The sequence below is a fragment of the Portunus trituberculatus genome, chromosome 38 (assembly GCF_017591435.1).
Source record: "Portunus trituberculatus isolate SZX2019 chromosome 38, ASM1759143v1, whole genome shotgun sequence".
Lineage (NCBI taxonomy): Eukaryota > Metazoa > Arthropoda > Malacostraca > Decapoda > Portunidae > Portunus > Portunus trituberculatus.
This window is the reverse complement of record NC_059292.1, coordinates 24686543-24710542: the sequence shown is the minus strand read 5'-3', so window position 1 is coordinate 24710542 and position 24000 is coordinate 24686543. Positions and strand designations below refer to the sequence as shown.

Below are 24000 nucleotides of genomic sequence, written 5' to 3'. Positions count from 1 at the left end.
TTTTCCTATAGAAATTAATGGAAATACAATTAATTCGTTCTTGAGATATGAATTTGCCCCCCAAAAAAAAAAAAAAAATAAATAAATAAATAAAATAACATGCTTTAAATACCAACCAAATATAGATTTAATATAAGATAAATACAATGTTTATTGTATGCATGATATAAATTAACTATATTGCTCAAAATAACAACTTAACCTCGGGATACATCGATAGACGTTCATCACGCAAGGCACGGGTCACATCGATTGACGTTTAGGCTTTTTATGGCTACATTTTGGTTATTTTCTTTCCATTTTCTTTGCTTGTGAGCTGGCAACACTCATCAGGAGTAAACATATGCTCTACGTCACTGTGTCACCAACGATAAATGGATAAAATGGTAGGAGCGATTGCCAGTTATTTCATTGTATCTGATTCCGCAACCTCTCCCGCGCGCTTTATTTCTATACCTTGGGTTTCTCTCCATGTTATGGGGAGACAACTTTTGAATGAGAGTGGTATCAGAACAAAAGAGAGAGAGAGAGAGAGAGAGAGAGAGAGAGAGAGAGAGAGAGAGAGAGAGAGAGAGAGAGAGAGAGAGAGAGAGAGAGAGAGAGAGAGAGAGAGAGAGAGAGAGATATACAAGGGGCCTGTTTTATCTCGCTCTAGCCAAGGCCACTGAACCCGATCGAACACAAGGCCCAATTTTTTGCATTGCAAAGAGGAAGAGTTGCTTGTGGGCAGAAAACCATTTGTACTTACTCGTTTATTGAATTTCTAAGTGTAATCAGTATGTGAATACAGGCTATTTTGTGTGTTTCTTGCCAAACTTTTACTTTTGGGACCCATGACCACCTACTGATGGCTATTCGTATCTTAAAAATATCGTCGTATTTCGAGGCGTAAATTATATAAAAATTTTTGTCGTATATAAAAAAATTGTTTGTTAGGGCGATCATTTCTCAAAGTACCACTGTGTGTGTGTGTGTATATATATATATATATATATATATATATATATATATATATATATATATATATATATATATATATATATTCTTATCTATAAATGATTAGCAAAAACATTGCAAACAACCTTTTTGTATTGGTGCTGGAGAGGCTGAGGCAAATATCTCCTTCTGATGATGAGCAAGTCTCTCATTGTTGTTTAATGCTTCATTAAACTTTTGAGAATCTGTTTCTCCTTCTTTGCACAATCTTCGGTAATTACTACACAGCTCTCTGTTACAAATGAAAAAAATAAACCTTAATGATATCCTACTAAATAAAAAAATCAATACATTGTCTTTATTGCACTATGACTTCATGATATATAATTCCAATACAAAACATAGCTTGCCATGCCCCATTTAGAAATTATTAAAAGATCACTCATGGAGACCACTGTACAATGCAGATGTATAAACAACAGCTCCAATAACTGCAGACTGTGAAGCATAGCAAAATGTGGTGATGTATTACAGGGGGAGAGGGGACTAGGCAAGTTATCCTGTCTCTTAAGTTATTTTGAAATTCCTCCTGTTGAGGCCAAAAATGTATAGTGCTCCAGTCAATGTAAAGAGCAGGGGAGCCCAACCCAGGGAGATGCAGATGATAGAAATGCCTTTGGGACTAAGACACCAAGGATGTTGGAATAATGGAAAGGAATTTTCCAGCTTCAAGGAGGAAAAAACTAATATGCAAAGGATAATCACAGTGGAAAAAGAAATTAAGTGTTTGAGGGAGATGATCGCTATGGGTTTTTTTTAAAACAGATCAGTTGATTGTGGAAAACAAGGAACTGAGGGAGAAACTGAGCTAGAAAATATGGTTAAAATGAACAATGACATAATGAAAACTCTGGATGAAATAAAAAGGGAAAACAGTGCCCTTAAAGGCAAATGTGAGAATTATGAAGTGGCCTTACAAGGACTAAAAGAAAAGTTAGACACTAATGTGGGGACAGGAAATGGGATAAGCAAAACGAATCTGGAAGAATGGAAGATGGTCTGGAATAATAAAAACAAGAGGAAGAAAAAGTTAATTTTGCAGAAGTAGTTAAGCAACAAATATGAGAGAAACGAAGGACACAGTCATACAAGTGATCAAAGAAGAGAAAGAGTTAGTGAGAGACACAATGGACAAAAAGAAGTTTATGGTTGTATGGACTACAAGAGAAAAAGAACTCTAAAATTTGTAAGAGAGAAGAAGGGGAAAGAAATGGTTAAGCAAATTATCTCAGTGGTTCAAGATGAAGAACAGAGTCTAAAAAAGAAGGAGATATATACAGACTTGGTAAATACAGTGAGGGAAATAAAAGACCACTAAAAGTTAAAATGAGATCACAAGTAGGGGTAGAGGAAATATTAGCGAGGACTGAATAGCTGGCTGATAAGACAGAATACAACAATATTTGAATAAGGAGAGATGTGAATCAGGAAGAAAGGGAAAAAAAGAGAGAACTAAGAAGTAAAGCTAAATGAAAAAAAATAAGAGAAAGACAGAGAATGAGAAGAAGAAATTCTACTGGAGAGTGCTAGACATGAGGCTGACGAAATGGTATATTCTGGAAGGGGAAAGAAAGAATTAAGAGTCATGTATATAAATAGATGGATTTATATCAGGAAAGTTGGAAGCGAGAAATTATATACATATTGGAAAAAGAACCAGACATGGTATGTATAACAAAAACAAAGTTAAGTGAAGACATCTAAGTAAGCTTAAAAGAATGGGGATATAATGTTTGGAGGAGAGACAGAAGGGGGAAAAGCAGGAAGAGTAATAATAATGGCTCAAGAGGATATATATGTAGGGAAGATACAGTATGGAGATGGACTGGCAGAAGTTTTAAGTATAACAATTAGGACCAGTGGGAGGGAAAGGAGTATCATAGTAACATATGTCCCACCAAAGACTGATACATAGGGCCTTGATGTACACAAAGAAATGCAAATGGAAGTGCTAAATTGCCTGGACAATATGTTAAGAAAGGACAGAAGAGTGCTACTTGAGGGAGATCTAAACTGTAAACATGTTAACTGGGAAGAAATGGATGTAAATAGTCATGCTGGACATTGGGGGGGAAGAAGTGTTACAACTGGATATGGTAAACACATATGACCATTGGGTGAAGGACTATACAAGGTATAAAGGAGAAGAAGAATAATCTATCCTGTCCAACCATCAAATACCATAGCCCAATGGGAAAAAGTGATCATGTGGGTTATAGAAATTGAATTAGAAGATCAAGAAATTTTGAAATGCAATGAGGGAAACAACCAAAAAAGATGGAATCATGTTAAGACAAATTTTGAAAGATTAAGAAGTTACTTTGGTAGTACTTATTGGAAGAAAACCATGCAAGGCAAGACACGTGGTATAATGCTATATGTGCAAAAGTAAAAAAAAATAAAAAATAAAAAATAAAATAAAATAAAATAAAAAATAAAAGGATGCAGTTTGGATAAAAATTAAGGAAACAATAAAACAAAGTAAATAGGAGCCAATATAAAGGGGCATGTAAGAAATGTATTAGAATAAGAAGGGAGAAGAGAAATTTTGAAAAGGATGTAGTAAAGAGATGTGAAGAGGAATCCAAGCTTTTTATAAGTATATAAATGGAAAAATGACAGAGACCATCACTAAGCTAATTAAGGGAAAGAGAATATATGAAACAACGGAAGAAATAAGTGAACTCCTGAACGAGACCTTTAAATCAGTATTCAATGAAGGAGATTTCATAGAATCAAACAACCAAGTGACACAGGAAGGATTAAAAAACATTGTAGTGCATAAGAAGAAAATTAATAAACTACTAGAAAAGGTGGACGTAAGAAAGACAATGGGGGCAGATGAAGTGTCAGGATGGACACTGAGAGAATGTAGAGAACAACTGTTGGAACCAATCTGGGATGTGATCAACAGTTCTCTGATGGAAAAAAAGGTACCAAGGGAGTGAAAAAGAGCAAATATAGTCCAAAATTTACAAAAGAGGAAAAAAGACTGAGTCCCTAAATTATAGATCAATGTCACTGACTAGTGTTGTGGGAAAGATCTGTGAAATGGTTAGAATATCTAGAGGAAAATGAAATAATAAATAACGCTCAACTATGTTTTAGAAAAGGAAGATGATGCATAACAAATTTACTAAGCTTTTATACAAGAATAATAGATGAAGTACAAGGGAAAGATGGATGGGTTGACATGATGTATTTACATATTAAAAAGGCTTTCAATAGAGTACCACAAAGAAGACTCCTATGGATAATAGAACACATAGGAAGAATACAGGGAAATATCTTAAAATGGATAACAGACTATTTAAGAGATAGGGAAATGAGGACAATGATAAGAGACACCCCATCAAGTTGGAACACAGTTACTCGTGGCAGACCACAGAGTTCACTGCTGGCACCAATTATGTTTCAAGTATATATTAATGATATGCAAGAGGATTTGAGTAGCTACATATATTTGTTTGCAGACAATGCAAAACAAACAAGAGGACACTCCAAGAAGATCATGAAAAGTCAGTGTTTGAAGGACATTAAAAAGTTTAATTTTCCACATAGGATGGTGGACATCTGGATCAGATTGAGTGAAAAGATTGTAGCAGCAGAAAGTGTGCACAAATTTAAGAAAAAGTTGGATACAAGTAAATATGGATACAGATCACTATGAACCCTGCTCAAACCCTGTAATATACAACTAGGTAAATACAGGTTAGGTATTTTATGACTTCCATGCAAGAATTATCTAGTCTCTGATGAGTTAGTTACCTCTCAAATAACATTGAAAAATAGAGTAAAGTTATCAACATGAAAACTACGAAAAACTATCAACAATGAACTTTTATCATGTGATCTAGATTAGATTATGCTCTATAAAACTCCTAGAGATGAAATTTTAATGAGTAACTATGACAGATTGGGAAAAAAAAAAAAAAAAAAAAATTTTAGTAGGCATTTGTTCTATTCCTTGCTTAAATAGAAGACCATATATATATATAATGTACTTTAATACCATAAAAATGTAAACAGTGTTACCTTGCTTTGTTTTTGAGGGTGACTAAGACATTTTCACGAATTCTCTGTTGCACAATGTAATTCTGAGCATGAGCAGCTTTAAAGGCCTGGAAAATCCGCAAGGTCTGACAGTCTTGCTCTCGATTACGGCAGTGAGTTGGTGCATATAGAAGTGTGTGGCTAGGACCTGAAACAAACATAATACTTAAATCATTAAATGATATATAGACACTTAAACAATATATAAAAAAACATTCAACAGTGAGATATCATCATCTAGGATAATGATGTCACAATATAAGGAAGTATTTTTTCAAATCTTTCCTATAGTGGCAACTAAACAAAAGTACTATCTATTTATTTCTGATGATTTATTCTTTAACCATAATCATCAAACAATGAGTATGTCTTGCAAATATTACATATCTTGAATGTGTTACTTTATGATGGATGTAAATAAAATTATTAAAACAAGAGGTTATAAATCAAGTATTAACAATGATAATGTAAACCACTTGTTAGTTGTGTACAAAAGGCATAATAATTAGGAAATGACACTGATGTAAGTGAATTATCTATCAATTGTGCATGATATGGACAACCAACTAATTTTTGTGTAATAATCAAAAGAGGAAGAACTGGATACAATTATACACTATAATGAAAACAGCAATTAGAAGGGTTTAATTATGATTACAAGCATGCTTGTGGCAAAGACAAATTTAATAGCACACTTGAATAAATAAGAAAAAATTGGACAAAGTTTAATGATTAATCCATACGGCAGCAATAAAATAATGCCTCAAAGCTACAAAGTGTTGCTAAAATTTGCATTCCCTTCTGGTTTATGGTGGGGTCACACTACAGCTTTTTCTTTTACTGCAACACCTGCAATGGCCATACAGGCTCATGGGATAAACACTAACAACTTGCTTCCGGAGTTACCTACAAAGGTGGCCAGAGTGAGTATTAATAATTTGAACACCGAGTTGTTTAAAAAGTCTCTTGGATCTAAACTGGTTACTCAGTTAGGGCTGTTCCTTGATGAAGACCATATTATTAGGTGTCGAGGTAGGCTTCATAATTCAATTATGAGTTACGAGTTTGTATGTTATGTAGTTTGAGTTTGATTTGAGTGTCTTTTTAGACAACTCCATTTGGTATGTTTTATTACGGCTATTGGTTGATGAGTAGTGCAAGACACTAATTTCATTTTCAAAGGTCTCCTCCTGTACTTTCTTAACCCAAAACTTTGTTGCACAGCTGGTATCCTTTCCCATAGATCAACCCTTTTTCTTATAAATATTTCTTATGCATTGAAACACAAGTTCAGTCACTCTAATAACTTTTCCAAGTGATAAAAATTTAGTAATGTCAAACAAGTGATTAACACCGCTGTTGTTCCGAGTGTCATCCACCTCTTGAATCACGTCCATGACCATCAATATTTTCTGTTTCGGCCACAGATCTCGGTTAGTAATCCATTGTGGTCCTTGAAATCAAAGTGTAGACTTTGTCAGCTATTCCAATGTCATTCCTCGACTCAGCATATCTCCTGGGTTTGCTTTTGTTTCCACATGCATGAAATTGAATTTATTCTGTATTTCACATATTTTCGCTACTCTGTTCTTAATGTAGGAAAGTTTAGTTATCATTTTTTATCCACTGCAATGCTACCTCGTTATCTGAACACACGTAGGTTTCAGATAAGTCTAGATGCTTCAGAACTTCTTGTATGTAAACTGCTAGTCTAATTCCCACTAGCAAAGCTGTAAGTTCCAATTGTGGTATAGTCCGACCCTTCAGAGGTGCAACTCTTGCTTTGCTGGTAAGCAGTGTGGCTTGTTCACCTACTACTATATAAGCAACAGCTTAATATGCCTTAAGTGAAGCATCACAAAAGACATGCAATGTACGTTTATCTCCTACGTTTCCAGCATTTCTCGGGATTTCTATAATGGATAACTGCTCATATTCTGTTTCTAGCCTTTCCCATTCTTTTGAATATGATTCCGGTAATATGTCATCCCAACCTAGTTTTAGCTTCCAGGCTTCTTGAAGCATTAATTTTCCTCTTATAGTGATAGGGGAAAATAATCCCAAAGGATCAAATAGTTGACTTACTTCCTTCAACAACGTTCTCTTTGTTAAATGTTCAGTTTGAGTTTTGTTGATTTTCACTCTTTTCAGTTTCAGTGTCTTGTAAGGTATTCCATTATAAACCAAGAACAGATGTTGTATTAGGGACTTCATGCTCTTCATAGTCTTCTTTGATGATGTTTTTCAATCCAGGATGATTGGTGTTCCATTGTTGCAATGGCATGTTAGCTTGATTTAGTTCTTATTAGCTTCCATGTACAAGGTAACTAGTGCTTGTTCATTAGCACAAGTACATTGAATATTATCAACATAAAAACTGGAAGCCAGGGTTTCTTTGATAGGATTAGAACTCTTCCTTATATGATTATCAATTGTGGCTTACAGCAAAAATGGAGAGCTTGTTGCACTGAAAAGTACAGATTTAAATCTGTATGTTTTAATTGGGCTTTCTGGATCACCTGGGTCTTCTGGCCAGAGAAAGCGCGTAAAATCTCTATCCTCCTTTTGCAATCCAATCCTCAAAAAGGCTTTTGATATATCAGCAGTACAAGCATACCGATTTGTTCTGAAATTTAAAAGAATATCTCCCAAGTTTTCTGGTAAGTGTTGGCCCAGTCATTAAACAGTCATTAAGTGAAGGATCTTCAGGACTAGTCTTTGAACTGCAGTTAAATACAATTTGTATTGGTGTTGTAGCAGATTCCTTGATCATAGCATGATGAGGTAAGTAATGCACGTTATCAGTTATGCGAGCATTAGGTACTTCCTCTATAAAATTATTTTTCAATTGATTTTCTATTACATTTTGGTAACTTTGTAGTCTACCTTTCTTGGACAACCCTTGAACTAGAGAGTACATTTGCCCAACTGCTCTTTGATAATTATTGGGTAAATTTGGCTTGTTAATCTTCCAAGGTAGTTTGACCCAATATTGTCCGTCTTCATATTTTACGGTTTTCAGATACTCTTCATATGTTTGTCTACCTTCATATGAAGGCTGTTTAGGATCAATGCCTATGGCATCTAAATCCCAGAGTTTATGAACTGGTGGTTCATCAGTATCACTATGGTTTTCTATTTCCAATGGATTCAGATGCTTAGTGATCCTCATAATAATTAGACTCTGGAATCACTGTTTGTGGCGATCCTTGCTTCGGGACACGTAATTCTCAGGAATTTTCCTGTTATTATGTATCCACTTGGGGATTTCAGTAAGTGCACACCTTCTCGCGTTATGCGTTCTGATATAAAATCATGGTAGTAATAATTTCCAATCAGAATGTCAACTGGACCTAATGTGTCATCGTTAACTATCGTGTTAGCTATCTTTATTCCCGTACTCACGAGTTTATTTGTTGCTTCAGTCAATCCTGATACTGTAACTGTTTCAGGCAATTCATCTACACTAACTGCTGTCACTCTTTTCTTTCGGTTTCTCATCTTAATAACCGTTTTCACTATTTCATATTCCTGTGCAATTACTGGACTCTTATATCCCTTCAAAGTCATATTTGTGGTTGACTTTATAGTCATACCTGTTTTCTGGACTAATTCCTTGGTAATGAGTGTTTGCTGGGAACCGGTATCAAAGAAAAGACATGCTTGCTCACCACTAGGATCAAGAGTAGCCTTCACCACTGTTACGGCCACTCTACACTGTGGTGTTTTGGTTGATGTTGCAACATTAACTGGATTCACATTAGTGATGGATGAGTGGGGTTGAGCCTTTGTTTCCTCAGTATCAGTTTGAGTGTGTATAGGTCTACTGCCTATTACAGATCCCGTTCTGTCAAAAGTTTTACACAATGTAGTATGATGAGCACCTCTGTGACATTTTCTACATTGTTGCAATTTAGTAATACAAGATCTTAGGTGATGCTTCCCGGTATGCCGTATACAAAGATTAAGTTCACTGAGCCGCTTTATTCGCTCACTACCAGTACTATATTTAGAACATGATGACTCCTTGCATCCAGCACCACAAAACTTGCATCTTACATCACTATTTTCTTTATTGGGTTTATTGAGAACTTTGGCAGTGTAGTACGCTCCCACTGGTTTTTCTTGAGAGGGATCACAGGATGAACTCTGATTATCAGATCTTGATGGTTTTGTTTCTGTTGAATTTCCACCTCCATATGTGACACCAAATCCCTTAAACCTTCAGTTAATTGTTCAAGGTCAAAGAAATTTACCTCATACTTGAGATATAACTGCCTTGTGGTGGTGTTGGATAATTTATGCTGGAAAAGAGAAGCAATGATCCATTCACAACAGTCAAAGTTGTGTTTATTTTTCAAACTTCTGGTCAAATTAAGCATTTTTATCCTGAATATCTCCAAGTCTGTTTTGTCGTGTTTTGGCGACTCAATATTTGTAATTTTCTGTAACAAGCAATGCTTAATTCTTTCATCATCACTATAAGTTTCCTTAAGTGTTCTATGACCATTTTGGTAGTTGGCTGAAGTAGTAGTGTATCCTTTCACTAAATCCAGTGCTCGTCCCTTTAATGAGGATTTAAGATACTGTAGTTTGACAACAGGCTCCAAGTCAACTCTGTTTCCTATTTGTGCTTCAAACTGGTCAATAAATTCTTCATAATCTATTAAATCACCAGAGAAAATTGGTAGTTGGAGATTAGGCAGTTTAGGCAATACTGAAGTTGGTTGTTTGGCATTGCCTCCTGACGATGGTAAGTTATTATCATTAAGTAGTATTTGCCTTAAGGTATCTCTCAGTTTAGATATTTCTTGTTAATATTTATCATGGATACCATAAGTCAGTTTGTAATTTCTCTATTTCATCTTCATCACAGTCTGTCAGCAATAATAACTTCTCTACAGAATCACATGCTTGCTCATATTGATTCCACTTAAGTGGAATCAATATGAGCAAGCATGTGATTCTGTAGAGAAGTTATTATTGCTAAGTTTGAGACAGATTTTTCTATCTCAACCTTATCAGCGTAAGGTTGTCCCAGTAGTGTCTCGCAGTTGTTGATTGCTCTCATGAGATGTCCTTTGTAAGCTGTTAAAGATCTTCTATGTTTGACTAACTCCATTATGATTGTGGGTTTTATTATTAGTTATTATGTATGAAATATCTTATAGTGTTCAGAAACTTGAGACACAAGTGGTGTTGCGCTTCCTCATTAAAGTGGAAACCATCAGTTACACCAGACTGGAAGGGTTTAGCACCAACACTTAGGAACTGCACATATGATTTGTTCTTATACTTCCTTTTCAACCTGGTATTAATGCTATTTGCAATCCTCCTGTAGTGTGAGGCAGTCACATTAAATCTGTTATTTAGTGGTGGGTTTCTATATTCCAGCAAAACCAAAGCAATGTGAGAACCACAATGCGTATGAATCACTTCAACAACTTCTGTAACATCCTTAACGATATTACTAGGAATGCAACCATCATAGACGTCATTACCACCTAAAAATAGGATAGTAAGATCATGTGGCCACTGTAACACTCTTGACAAAGAACTTGATGCAAATGATGATGCTTTAGCCCCGGGTGAACGGTATATTCTTATATCTGCACCGTGTATTGTTCCAATGCTACATGGAACAAGACTGTGCCCCACAATAGCGACTGATTTTCCAACACTCATCACTTCAATTTATTAACCTGAACGAGTGATCCGGTTCGAAGTACCATAATTGTGGGAACTAGCTCACGACTTGACCCTTGTCGCCCTTCTCGAGGTAGTATCCCCATTTAATAAAAAAAACTTCGGGTCCTACTCACTTTAGCAGCATGGAGCTCTCAGTGTAAGTTTTACTGTAAAATAACTGAATTTTGTTAGACGCTGTACTCTGAGTATATTTTACGAATCACTGGATCTCAAGGAAGTATGATAACTTAAATCCCAGGGACCTCACCTTTTGTTTGGGGAAGCCCCGCCCTGTTCTGCCTCCCTAACTACGTAACTTTGCTACCTGCTGGCCAGTGGTAATGGTTACTTAGCTTAGGGAGCGAACATGTACTCCTATGAGTCTCGTTGGTATCAGTATTTCCAGTCACTCGCACTTATTGTTGAAGGAGAAGTGTTGGTCCGTCGGTGACTGAGGAGTAACCGCCTTCCGTATAATTTGGGAGAGGTGAAGTGTTCTCCTATTGTGTCTTGAACCCTGTGATTCAAGCAGGTTCAAGTGTTCTATTCAGTATCATATTGTTTCAAACCCTGTGATTCGAACAGGTAACCGATACAAGCTCGGTTTATTATGGTTACCCCTTTTACTATATATACAATTTGTACATTCTGTGGGTATTTCCTACAGGTATTATGGCTCCATATTTCATCAAGCTCCAGGTGTTTTCAATATGGTTTTTTGATATAGTAAATGTCAACCCATTCTAACTAGTTTTTAATCCGTTTGGCAGTGTGAGCTGGTGCACCATTCTGCATATTTCATTCTTGTATTTTGTGAAACAATCCTCTAGACAGTGAGCAAGAAGCTCTAAATAACGTTCCTTGTTGACAGAGATTCTCTGGCAGTACTACTAAAGTCCCAGTGCCATGATAACCAAATGTCCCCCACAACATCACACTACTTAACTGTTTTACTGTCCCCACTGTGTACTTAAAGAGGAAATGATCTGAGCTAGGACATGTCCTCAATTTCCCTCCTCAGTTGCCAGTTACAGTAAATATTGCCTCATTCGACCACAAAAACAGTTTTCATAAGAACATAAGAACATAAGTAAAGAGGGGAAGCTGCAAGAGGCCACCAGGCCTATACGAGGCAGTCCCAGTGTGTTTAAGCTACCTAGTTCCATCTATCTTCTCCATCCATGAACTTATTTAACTTTCTTTTAAAGCTCCCTATTGACTCAGCCCTGACTACATGACTACTGAGACTGCTCCACTCATCAACCACTCTGTTTGAAAACCAGTTTCTTCCCATTTCTTTCCTAAACCTGAATTTTTCAAGTTTAAACCCATTATTTCTGGTTCTGTCCTCGCTATTCATCCTAAGAACTACATTCATGTCCCCTTTGTTAAAACCCTTATACCACTTAAATACTTCTATCAGGTCTCCTCTTAACCTTCGTCTCTCTAGAGAATGAGGATGCAAATTGAGTTTTTTCAGTCTCTCTTCATAGGGAGTATCCCTCATTCCCTGTATCTTTTTAGTCATCCTCCTTTGCACTGACTCCAACAGAGCTATGTCCTTCCTGAATTATGGGGACCAGAATTGTACCGCATAGATGTGGCCTGACCAGCGCCAAGTATAATTTTAGTATTACTTCAGGATTCCTGCTTTTAACACTTCTAAAAATTAATCCTAATACTCTATTCGCCTTATTTCTGGCCTCAATACATTGCTTCCTTGTACCGAGATCAGAGCTAACTATGACTCCCAAATCTTTCTCATACTTGGAACTTCCAAGTGCCACGTTATCTATCATGTACCAATTGCTTGGATTATCTTTACCTACGCTCAGTACCCTGCACTTGTTAATATTGAACTGCATTTGCCATCTATCTGTCCATTCTTTCATCTCCTTCTCCAAATCCCAGGCTAAATAACTGTCTTTTTTCTTCTGTAAAGCTGTTAAAATGAGCTTCCTTTATGGTGCACAATTTGAATTTCAGGTCGTCTCAAAGGCATCTCTGGATGGTTTGAACTGAGAAGTATTGAAAGATACTTGGGTTCTTTCCTGTTAATTCTTTGGCACTTGATGCTTCAGGATCTTCAGAGCCCTCGTAGAAGTGATGTGAAACCTCCCAGTTCTATTCTTATGAGAAGGTAGCAGGATGGCACCTTCAGTGTCCACTGCACACTTCGCAATGCCATAGCAGTGAAAGCAGCAATTTCTTTATTTGCTTTTTCCCTATGGCTCAAGCAAGTTATAGCTGCAATTTGTTCTTTTGTCAGTTCTTTCCTTGGTTCCAATGCCACACACAAGACAGCAAATCAATGCACACTCAATTACAAAAAAACCATGTGATGCATCGCACAAACTCAGAAAAATTACATCTGTGTGAGGGAATGAATTACATTAAGGTGACAACACATGCAGAGCTTCTCAAGGTCACTTGCCTGAGCCACATATTTTCCTGCCATGAGTATCAGAAGATTTGATCCCTTATTTTTTAGGGTGATTCATTTCATGCCCAAAGTGATGGCCCAGTCTATTAGGTGCCATGACTTTGGAAGCTAACTACATACAGTGGAGACTCAATACTCGAACGTCTAAATACTCAAAATTTTCAATACTTGAACACTAAAGTTCAATTTAATACTACAAAAAATACCTTATAGTCGAACGTCAACACACTTGGGTGTAAACAAAGGCTCCCTGGCATTCCCCTTCCCCCCTCTGCCAGTTGTGACTTGTGCTGCCGCAGTCATCAGAATAACATTTTCCTGCATTCTATATGTAGTTTTTCATTTATAAACTTGCATTAACACCAAAGGCTTATTAGTGGTGAAAATATCTGGTAATCAAACAGCCGCACATTTGGTCATATACAAAGCTCTGTCATCTCCCTTCTCGCAGCCGCTACTGTACCATTCTGATACTGTATTACTGGTAATACCGGTATACTGATGCTGGTGCGCATCCTTAGTCCTGTCGCAGTCATGAGAAAAACAATATTCTTCTGCCTTCTGTCACTAGTCTTTCACTTAGAATCTTAGGATGGCACCAGAGAGGCTTATTAGTGGTGAAAATAAGGAATCTGGTGAGAGTGCAAGTGTTAGTGAGCCACAGCCCTCCATTAGTGGATTCACAGGAATCACACTAGGAGAAACTTTACAAAGATGTTTTCATGGATGGTGACTCATATTGTGACCTCCCTCCTCCTCCCCACCCTTCTCCCTTCCTCTTCAAAGTTATTCATCACCAGCCTTCACTTACAGTATGTACAAACCAAAATTGTAAAAAAAATACATTGAAATCTTTATAAACTTGAGGTTTTGCTAAGATCAGAACAAATTACCTGATTTATAGGTATCAATAGTCGAACTTTTTAATACTGGAATAGCCATTTGGAACGAATTAAGTTTGAGTATTGAGTCTCCACTGTATATTATTTATTGTTTCTTATCTTGTCAATTTCAAACTTAACATCGAATACTATATAATTAGTGTACACACAGAAAAGAAAAATGGAATAAAAGTATTTCATATTTCAATAAATTTTCCCATTAAATAAATCAGTGATGGCTTTACCTCTTTTATTCACTGAAGTATGAAGAGCTATTCGGGCAAGGATCATAAGTGTTGAAGTGAACCTGGAGCCACCTGGTTCCATGAAGGTCTTGGTCATGATGGTTGGAACTGGCTGTTTGTAGCTCTGGAAGAAGCACACTTCACCTGTGCATCTAGTTATATTGTATTTACAAAATTATATACTACCTAGAAACTAATTGATAAATTAATGAATTAATAATATAATGTATCCAAACTTATCATCTGCAAATATTATTTGGTAATACAGAAAGGGACAAATAAGACCAAAACATGAAATCATGAACTAATATGCATATTGGAATATATCAGTATGTAAAATTTTTTAGATTTAGAAGCCATTTAATACACAACTGTATATATTCTTGCTTTCACTTCCACATATCTTCTACATCTTGTAATAAATCCTATACTAATGTATTAATTTGTTTACCTGCTGCAGGGTCTTGTACCATTCAAAAGCAGCTTTATAAAATTGTGATTCACGTTTCTTGTCCAGCACTGGCCAACAGTCACGGAAAGTCTTTCCAGCTTTCTCACGGTCCAGACAAACATATAAAAAGTGGAGGATGGCATCTCCAAGTTTTCTATTTATCCGAGAAAAACACTTCTGCAACAGAATAATCAAATATAAAAAATAAAATCCACTCTTAATAGTTGAATGTTTTGGCAATACTTCTTTTATTTACCAATTTTCAAATATTGTGTTTACCTGATTGACAGGAGTTTTCAATTTGTGTTCCAGAGCAACAGGATCAAGGCCAAGGATCAGTAGAGAGACATACAGCAAATGATCTGGGTCCTGAAGACCAACTAAACGTATGTGCTGTTTTGACATAGTGACCTGAAAAAATCATTAAAGATCATAAAATATATTGCACTGAAAATTTCACAAAACTTTTGGTTAAACAGAACAGGCAGTAGTCACATGTTGAAATGATAATTACTCCCAGTGAGATCTCAAGCACTAGATCAAAGGATGCTGTGAATTTTCCAGTGACCTAGCTGTGACATCACAATGTTTCCCTTTGTATTTCAACACAAGGAGGCAGTCACAGTCCACCCTCTAAAAAAAATTATCTTCCTTCACATACCACTACATGTGCTTAACACATGCACAGACTTCACTTAAAATAAAAAATTTCATGGCAACTCCCACACCAACCTCAGAGTACCTGTCTGTGGAGAGAACCACAATGTCCCTAGGTCAGACTGTTCTTCTTCTGGTATTGACCCTCAGTGTCCTTGACACCCTGACATTCCCCTCAACTTTTTCTTCACTAACTGCTGCAACATTTGCCATCTTACCTCTCATTTTCAATCTGTGAAACACCACCTCTCCTCTACTGAGACTACTGACAAGTCTCTTCTATGTTCCCTTCTACTTTCTCTATCCTTATTTTCAAACTAAAGCTGAATGTTGTGCCTATGTCTGCAACAATCTAAATCACTCTCATGTTGTTGCTCTGGAATCTTCCAAATTTTGCACTCTCTGGCTATGACTGCAGAGTCACTCTCAAACAAAAACTTATCTTTGCTAAATACTACCTGTTATCTATCTAATTACTTATGATTACAAAAAAAAAAAAATCCTTAACTATCTAACTTTCAAAGTGGAGCACATCCTGACTCTATTCTCATTTGAGATCACTGCTTGACAAAGAGATCAGCCTCGCTGCACAAGACCATCTACTCTCTCGCCCATATTCTGCTTCTAATTCAAAAATTAACAAATATTCTCAACCAATTATCTCTTTCTGACAAACTCTGAAACTCCCTGTATACTTTTGTATTTCCTCCTTCCTATAGCTTGAATTCTTTCAAGACACTTATCCCTCAGTATTTGGTGATTGCTTCTTACTTTTTTTTGAGGACTAGCACCTCAATGGGCCTTTTTTTTTCATTTTTCTTGTCCATGACCAGTGTCTCTTTTATATGGAAAAGTTAAATTAGTAAATAAATAAATAGGTACATGTAAAATAAGTGGTGGACTCATGCATACAAGTATGTATGCAAAACTTATCATTGCAAATGCAAAAAAAAAAAAAAAGCCTAAGAGTAAAAAAAAAGTACAGTATTATTTTACTTTAACACCAACAGTAACATGGCTTTTGTTACCCTTCTCATCTTATAGTGCTTTTCATTCTGAGTAATTTGAGCCCATACATACCCGTTGCAAATTGCTTATAACGTTGATAAAAAAAAAAATTTAATTTACCACTTTTGGGGAGAGATAGTAACACCCACCCATGTGATGACTGATGGGCACTTAATGAATGACGTTACATGTGTTCGTTTGTGTGTGCATATTGTCACATTATTTGCGCATGATTGAAATAAATGGCAATGATTGGTTCTTTTGTTTGGGCATGAAGCCACTGACCAATAAAAATAATACAGAATATATCTAGCCAATCAGAGCAGTTTGTGGAGAGAATCAACTCTATTTGAATTCAGTCTATGGTAGATGTCTGCCCAGGCAGGGTGTGACGTTCATTATATCGATTGTATCGTCAGATATTACGAAGAGAAATAAGGTAATGACTTTATATAAATTTCTTAGCATTGCCAGTTGGGTTAGGCTAGTTTGTGTTGGTTAGATTCCTTTAACTGTGCTAGATAAAGTTAATTTTGTTTTGAGGAAGACGTATCAGTGGTGCTACATGTCACCTCAACTAGGCTACATTAGCAAGGTTAAGTTAAGTTAGGTTTTGGTTAGGTTAAGGTCAATTCGGTTGGATGCAGATTAATTCAAAACAGGTCAAAATGTACCAGAAAAATATGCTTCATTTTAGCACAATATCATGTTTCTGTGAGAGGAGGGGGGGAGGTGTTAAAAAAGAAACAACGGATTTGCGATGGAAATGAAGTGTATATTCATTCAATACAGGTCAAAATCTACCAGAAAACATTAATTTAATCCAGAAGTGAGCTGTTGGTGTTATTGTAAAAATTTACCAAAAGTACTGCAACATAATCTGGACAATTCAAGTTGTCAGGACCTTTATATTCCAGATAAAAATAACCACAAAAAAAGTAATATCACCGAAGCTTTCCAGCATAGCAGCAGATTTATCAGATAATACATATACCACATTACTTGATTGTCTTCAGGAACAAAATATTCAGAAAAAAATAATCCTTCATCATTTAGAATTTAAAATCTTTGTTGAAAGTTAGCATCCTCTGAGCTGAACAGTGCATAACAATTATATATATATATATATATATATATATATATATATATATATATATATATATATATTTTTTTTTTTCAAATTACCTATGAAAGCTATTAAGAACCACATTTCTTGCGTAGTTATTCCACGGAAAAAGTATGGATTCATGGAAGTACAGAACGAATTGGTTTCATCTCAATGTTATGGTCGTCCTCTACAAAAAAAAAAAAAACGCAAGGTATAATGACATTTGCATACACACTAAGCTTTAGAGCCAAGCAAGACAATGCACAATGAAGTGAAGGCCTCATAGATCACAAGTGATAGAGAAAAATATCGTCAAGCAGTGGTTACAAAACACACAGGATAGCTTTGCGACTACCAGAGGGAGAGCAAGGCAAGGGTCAGCAAAGCCTCCTGTCCTACACCTGAACCACCCGCTCGTATAGGTAGCAATTACATGGCAGTCTAAGGCAATGAGAGCCTCAGTAAAATAAAAAAAATAAAAAATAAATAAAATAAAATGCGATGGCTATACGTCACCTGATAGTTAAGCAGCTACGCATACAGACAGGGAAGTTACTACGTGTCTGTTGGCTTCCTCATGCCAGTGTCCCTTACTGGATTTAAACCTCTGTAGCACCTTCTCTATTTACGGTCAGCATCCAATCCGAGTTTTTCTTTTCCTTCTCTTATTTAGAAGACGACTTGCACAAAGAGAACACAGACTAACACGCACCCTAACACCCCGCCCGCCAAAAACTTGAGCGCTGAGCGGTTACCGTTTTCTAAACAAAAACTTATATCGGTGTTGCGTTGTGGAGAAAAAGATTGCGTTGTGTAGAATATTCTTGAACTTAGTGGTGGATATGGTTTATTCAATATTTTCATTAGTGTAATTGAACGTCCAGTGAGAAGAGTAGTATATGTAGGCCATTTTTCCAGAGCCAATGTACTGTACAGATTAACATTTTTTTTTTTTTTTAAGTTTTCATCATCATCATCAGCAGCAGCAGTAGAGAAGACCATATAACATCACTGCTGTGCTATTTCCTCCTGTTGCTGGTTGTCATGGTCCGCTAGATTTCTGTTTATTGTTTTCTGTTTTATGTGTATGATTTTCAACAATATTTTCTCCAAATCAAGTACACCAAATTTATCAGTTCATCCATAAATCATCCTATACTGGTAACTAAAGTTTGAACTATGAAGGGTCACCCAAAGATGAAAAATGTCTCTCATCCTTGTTATTTATTTTTTTTTCTATTTTCTTTTTATTTATTTTTCTTTAGCTGTCACACGGGAGTGCGCGACAGGGAGAGACGGAGAGTTAATAATTTTCATTATAGATGTAACCTCTGTGACCTATCTCTGTCTGACCTGTAGTGGATGAGAGTGCTCACTGCATGACTTTGACAACGTAGCTATTCATTGAAATCATTGATATTATCATATAAGAAGAGAAATACTCATTACGTAACGACTGGAAAGTATCGACTAGTTGGAACTTTGGTGGAAAATGAACGTAAACAAACAGCTAACTGCCAAGAAGTCTTCCTCCAGTGACAATGCTAAAGCTGTGATAAGTGTGGTTGTTCTTCTGGCGTACCAGAAGTCAATAAAAAAAAAAAAGTGCCTATGGATAAGTTCCTGGCTAAGTAGAAGGAAAGAAAGGAGTGTCTACCACACTTTAAATTAGCCTACATTTCTCATAAGAAAATTGTTAATCTTAAGAAGACTGCACAATTGCGATCAAATTAAATCCTGACAAGTCTTCAATCCTCACCTCCAACAACACACTATATTGAGGGAAACAGCTCTTGTAGAGTGGCACCTATTTCGTCTAACGACGATTTGCGTAACCCTTTTTTTTTTTTTTTTTATTACTGTGTAATTCATTTCTGGGGTCCCAGATGTGTTCTTTTTTCCTCACCAATTTTAACATCTTCTCTATACCTGCTGGTAGCTACGTGTGTGTGGTTGGATGCGTTGGCGGCTGCTATGGCTGGCCTTTGTGTGGTTCCCGCTCTGTCGTTTGGAGTGTGGAGGTTTTCACACCTCCGATCACTCCCATGTACACGTAATGTGTGTGTGTGTGTGTGTATGTGTGTGTGTGTGTGTGTGTGTGTGTGTGTGTGTGTGTGTGTGTGTGTGAAGGTGCGGAGATAGGGCCGGGTCACCACTCATTTTGAGACCCATAAGTCTACAATAATATATGAAAATCTGGATTGTCCTGCTGAGCTTTTAGACGTTGCTTACAAGCTACATAAGGATTCTCCTGCCAATGACTTCCATATCAACCTTTAACATTTAATTACTGTATAGTTATAGCTTCGAGATTAATTTGAATACATTAAGGCGGGTTTACACATGTCATTTTGCGACTGAAATTTTACGTCGGTAATATTTCCGACTCGAAATCGGTGCTTCTAAACGACTGAAAAAACTAGTCATAAAACAAGACTAACATGTTGGTCTTGCTAGTTGATTTGCGACTTTATTTACGTCGTGACGTCACGGAGTAAGCTCTGAAAATGTGGTCTCCCAGGCCTGGCCCCCAGTGACCACACACCCACATGCTCCCAGGAAGAGTAAGAAAAAATGGATAGACCGGTAAGAAATAAATTACCAAATTCAAAATATGTTGATGAGACCCAGGGAGCAAAGTGGCCATTCAAAGCATGAGTCCAGCTTCAACAGGGGCAACATTGCAAGGTAGATTGGTAATGTTGGAGAAGAGATTTGAGGAGTTAGTGAAGGAATTAAAAGTTCAGAGGAGTGAGGAGGAGCAGGATAGAGAATTCCGCAAGGCTTTGAAGGAAAGAGTTAAGAGACTGGAGGAAAATGAAAAAACGATTGGTGGATGAGAATGCGCACTGAGAGTGGAGGTTGAAAAATACAAGAGACGGTTGGAGGAGAAAATGGATAGAGTAGTAAAGGAGAAAGATGACTTTAAGGAAATGATTAGTGAGCAGAATGAAAGGTTTGAAAGGGAATGGGAACTGAAGAAAACACAATGGACTGAGTCGAGGGAAGCAGAGATGGTTGGATTACAAGAAATAATTAAAGATCAGTTGAAGGAAGACAAAAAAGAAAGGTCCAAGGAACTGGTTAATGTAATGAAGAATAAGGAAACATTGATAAGGGAAATAGCAGAAAAGAAGAAGAGTGTGTTAATATTTGGGATGAAAGAACAAAATATAACATATAAGCCTAAGAGAATTAAGGAAGAATTAAAAACGGTAAGAGATCTGTTCAAAAATCTAAATGATGATGAAAAAAAAGACCTACAAGAAGAAGTGGAAGAGATCCATAGACTGGGTCCGTATAAGGAGGGAGTGAGCAGACCGATTAAAGTAGTACTGAAGTCACAACAATCTGCGGAGGATATCCTATATAGAACATCAAAGTTAAGAGAGATAGAAGGTTGTAAAGAGGTGTTTGTGAGAAAGAATAGAAATGAGGAAGAGAGGAGAAGATATAAGGAATTGGTGGAAGAGGCGAGAAGGAAAAATGATGAGCGGTCTGAGGAGGAAAGAGAAAAGTTTTTTTGGAGAGTTATAGGAGAGAGAGTCAGAAAGTGGTATGTGGAAAGAAGGAATACGGAGGAACCCCTAGAGGAGCAGTGGGTGGACCGTAATGTATACTAATATAGATGGGATACTGTCAAGTAGATTGGAATTGCAAGACTATATGATGGTGGAGAAGCCTGATATAGTGTGTTTGACTGAGACAAAATTGCATGAAAAACAAAGATAAATTTGGATAATAAATATAATATATGGAGAAAGGATAGAGAGTAAAGGTGGAGGAGGAGTTATGATTATGACGAAGAAAGAAATAAATGTGGATAAGGTTTGGTATGGGAAGAACAACGCAGAAGTGATAAGCATAAGGATAAAAAGTGATGGAAAAGAATTAATAATCATGGTGACCTATGTACCTCCTAAAACAAATTCTTGGACATTAAGGAATACGACAATATGATCAAGGATACTTTACAGAGTTTGGAAAGTGTATTATCTGGAAAAAGAAAGGTGATACTAGTAGGAGATTTTAATTGTAAGGAGGTGGATTGGGAAAATCTAGTAAGTGGTGTTGGAGAGGAAGCATGGGAGAGAGATTTCTTAATCTAATGATGGAAAATATGATGGAACAGAGGGTGAAGGAAAATACTAGATATAGAGGAGATGATGAACCGGCTAGACTGGATTTGGTGTTAACAAGAGAAGTGTACCTATGTGGAGATATACAATACAAGTGTCCTTTGGGAAAGAGTGATCATGTGGTTATGGAAATGCAGATAGCAACAACACAGCGAAGGAAGGACGAGACATACAGGAGTGGTAGATTGAATTATAGAAAGATGGACAAGAAAGTTTGAAAAACTTATTTAAGGCTAAGGAAAATTAGATTGGGAGGATGGAAAAGAGCAGGAATATACTAAATAAGGAGAATTATAGAGTGGCAAGAAATGAGTATGTGAGGGTAAGGAGGAGGAAGAAAGAAAATTTGAAAAGATATTGTAGACAAGAGTAAGGAACATCCAAAATTGTTTTACAGGTTCATAAATGGTAAACTTAAAAGAGAGAGTCCATTGAAAGATTAAAAGGAGAGCAAGGGATAGTAGATGACCCTAAGAATATAGCGGAATTGCTAAATAATAGGTTTCAGCAAGTATTTACTAAAGAAACAATGTTTGTAAAGCCTCAGAATGTACAAGGAAATGTGCACATGGATGACATTAAGATACCTAAAAGGAGTTATATAAAATGTTGGAGGAACTTAAAGATGATAAAGCGATGGGACCAGATGAAGTTTCAGGAAAATTATTGAAGGAGTGTAGAGAAGAATTGATTGATCCATTATATGATATTATAAGGTGTTCATTAGAAACAGGGAAGTACCAGTAGAGTGGAAGAGAGCTGAAGTGGTGCCCATTTATAAGGGAGGCAGTAAGGAAGAGCCTCTTAACTATAGACCTGTGTCTCTAACAAGTGTGGTCGGTAAGATTTGTGAGAGGGTGATAAAGAAATATTGGATACGGTTCCTGGAGGATCATAAGTTATTATCGGATCATCAATTTGGCTTTAGGAAAGGGAGGTCATGTGTAACAAATCTACTGAGCTTTTATTCAAGAGTGGTTGACAAAATACAAGAGAGAGAGGATGGATGGACTGTGTATATTTGGATTTAAAGAAAGCTTTTGACAAGGTACCTCACATGAGACTGTTATGGAAATTAGAGATTTATGGAGGACTGAAAGGAAAAGTGTTAAAGTGGATGGAAAACTACTTGAGATGGAGGGAGATGAGAACGGTAATAAGGGATGCAAAGTCGGACTGGTTGGTGGTGGAGAGTGGAGTCCCACAAGGCTCAGTGCTGGCACCAATACTTTTCCTTGTATATATTAATGACATGCCAGAGGGAGTAAACAGTTATATTAATTTGTTTGCGGATGATGCGAAGTTGTGTAGGTGTGTGAAGAGTGAAGAAGATTGTGAAATTTTACAGGCAGATCTGGATAAGATTTGGGAGTGGAGCAAGAGGTGGCAAATGGAATTTAATCTGAGCAAAAGTCATGTGATGGAGATGGGAAGAGTGGAAGACGGCCAAGAGGGTCATATAAGATGGGTGAAGAAGTAGTGTTGAAAAAGGTGGAAAAGGAAAAGGATTTGGGAGTGATAATACAAGACCATGGGCAGTTTGAGGCTCATATTGATAAGATGTTTGGAGAAACGTATAATTTGATAAAAATATTGGATTAGCCTTCCATTATATGGATAAAGATATGATGAAGAAATTAATTAGTATGGTAATTAGACCAAGATTGGAATATGCTGGAGTGGTTTGGTCCCCTTATAAAAAGAAGCATATAAGGAAGTTGGAGAGATTGCAGAGAATGGCAACAAAAATGGTTCCGGAATTGGCAGAAATGACCTATGAGGAGAGATTAAAAGAAATGAATTTGCTTACCTTGGAACAAAGAAGAGAAAGAGGAGATTTAATACAGGTTTATAAACTGTTGAATGGACTGGATGAAGTGGATAATGAGCAAATGATGTTGAGAGAGGAAAACTTAAATAGAACTACAAGATCGCATAGTAAAAAGATAGCCAAGGGAATATGCTTGAAGGATGTGAAGAAATATAGTTTCCCACAAAGATGTGTGGAGGTGTGGAATGGTTTGAGTGAGGAGGTGGTGTCAGCAAGGAGTGTGCATAGTTTTAAAGGAAAGTTGGATGTGTGTAGATATGGAGACGGGGCCACACGAGTATGATACCCAGGCCCTGTAAAATTACAACTAGGTGAACTGGGTGAATACTACAACTAGGTAAATACACACTTTTGTAACAAATTTATTGAGTTTCTACTCTAGAAGAGTCGATAAAGTACAAGAGAGAGAGGGATGGATTGACTGTATTTATTCAGATTTAAAAAAAGGCGTTTGATAAAGTGCCACATGAAAGGTTACTGTAGAAGTTAGAGGAGAAGGA

At 36.6% G+C, this 24000-nt stretch overlaps 1 protein-coding gene and 1 long non-coding RNA gene across 6 annotated transcripts in view; one reads left to right on the top strand and one right to left on the bottom strand.

Annotated features, from left to right (window-relative positions):
• LOC123515129 overlaps positions 1-18286 on the bottom strand; it is a 65744-nt gene extending 47458 nt beyond the window's left edge. For 3 of the 5 annotated variants that reach the window (XM_045273576.1, XM_045273574.1, XM_045273577.1), the window contains exons 1-6: positions 18047-18286; positions 15037-15168; positions 14758-14934; positions 14307-14430; positions 5032-5197; positions 1083-1228 (exon numbers count right to left, since the gene is read on the bottom strand). In XM_045273576.1, the coding sequence (XP_045129511.1) occupies positions 1083-1228; positions 5032-5197; positions 14307-14430; positions 14758-14934; positions 15037-15162 (739 nt within the window). In that variant the 5' untranslated portion in view covers positions 15163-15168; positions 18047-18286. Of the gene's footprint in view, positions 1-1082; positions 1229-5031; positions 5198-14306; positions 14459-14757; positions 14935-15036; positions 15169-18046 lie in introns of those variants that run through there. The other 2 variants (XM_045273575.1, XM_045273578.1) reach the window with 2 other exon arrangements.
• Positions 18287-20016: 1730 nt separating this feature from the next.
• LOC123515128 overlaps positions 20017-24000 on the top strand; it is a 15234-nt gene continuing 11250 nt past the window's right edge. The window contains exon 1 of the long non-coding RNA XR_006677783.1: positions 20017-20116. This is a non-coding gene — a long non-coding RNA (uncharacterized LOC123515128). The remainder of the gene's footprint in view (positions 20117-24000) is intronic.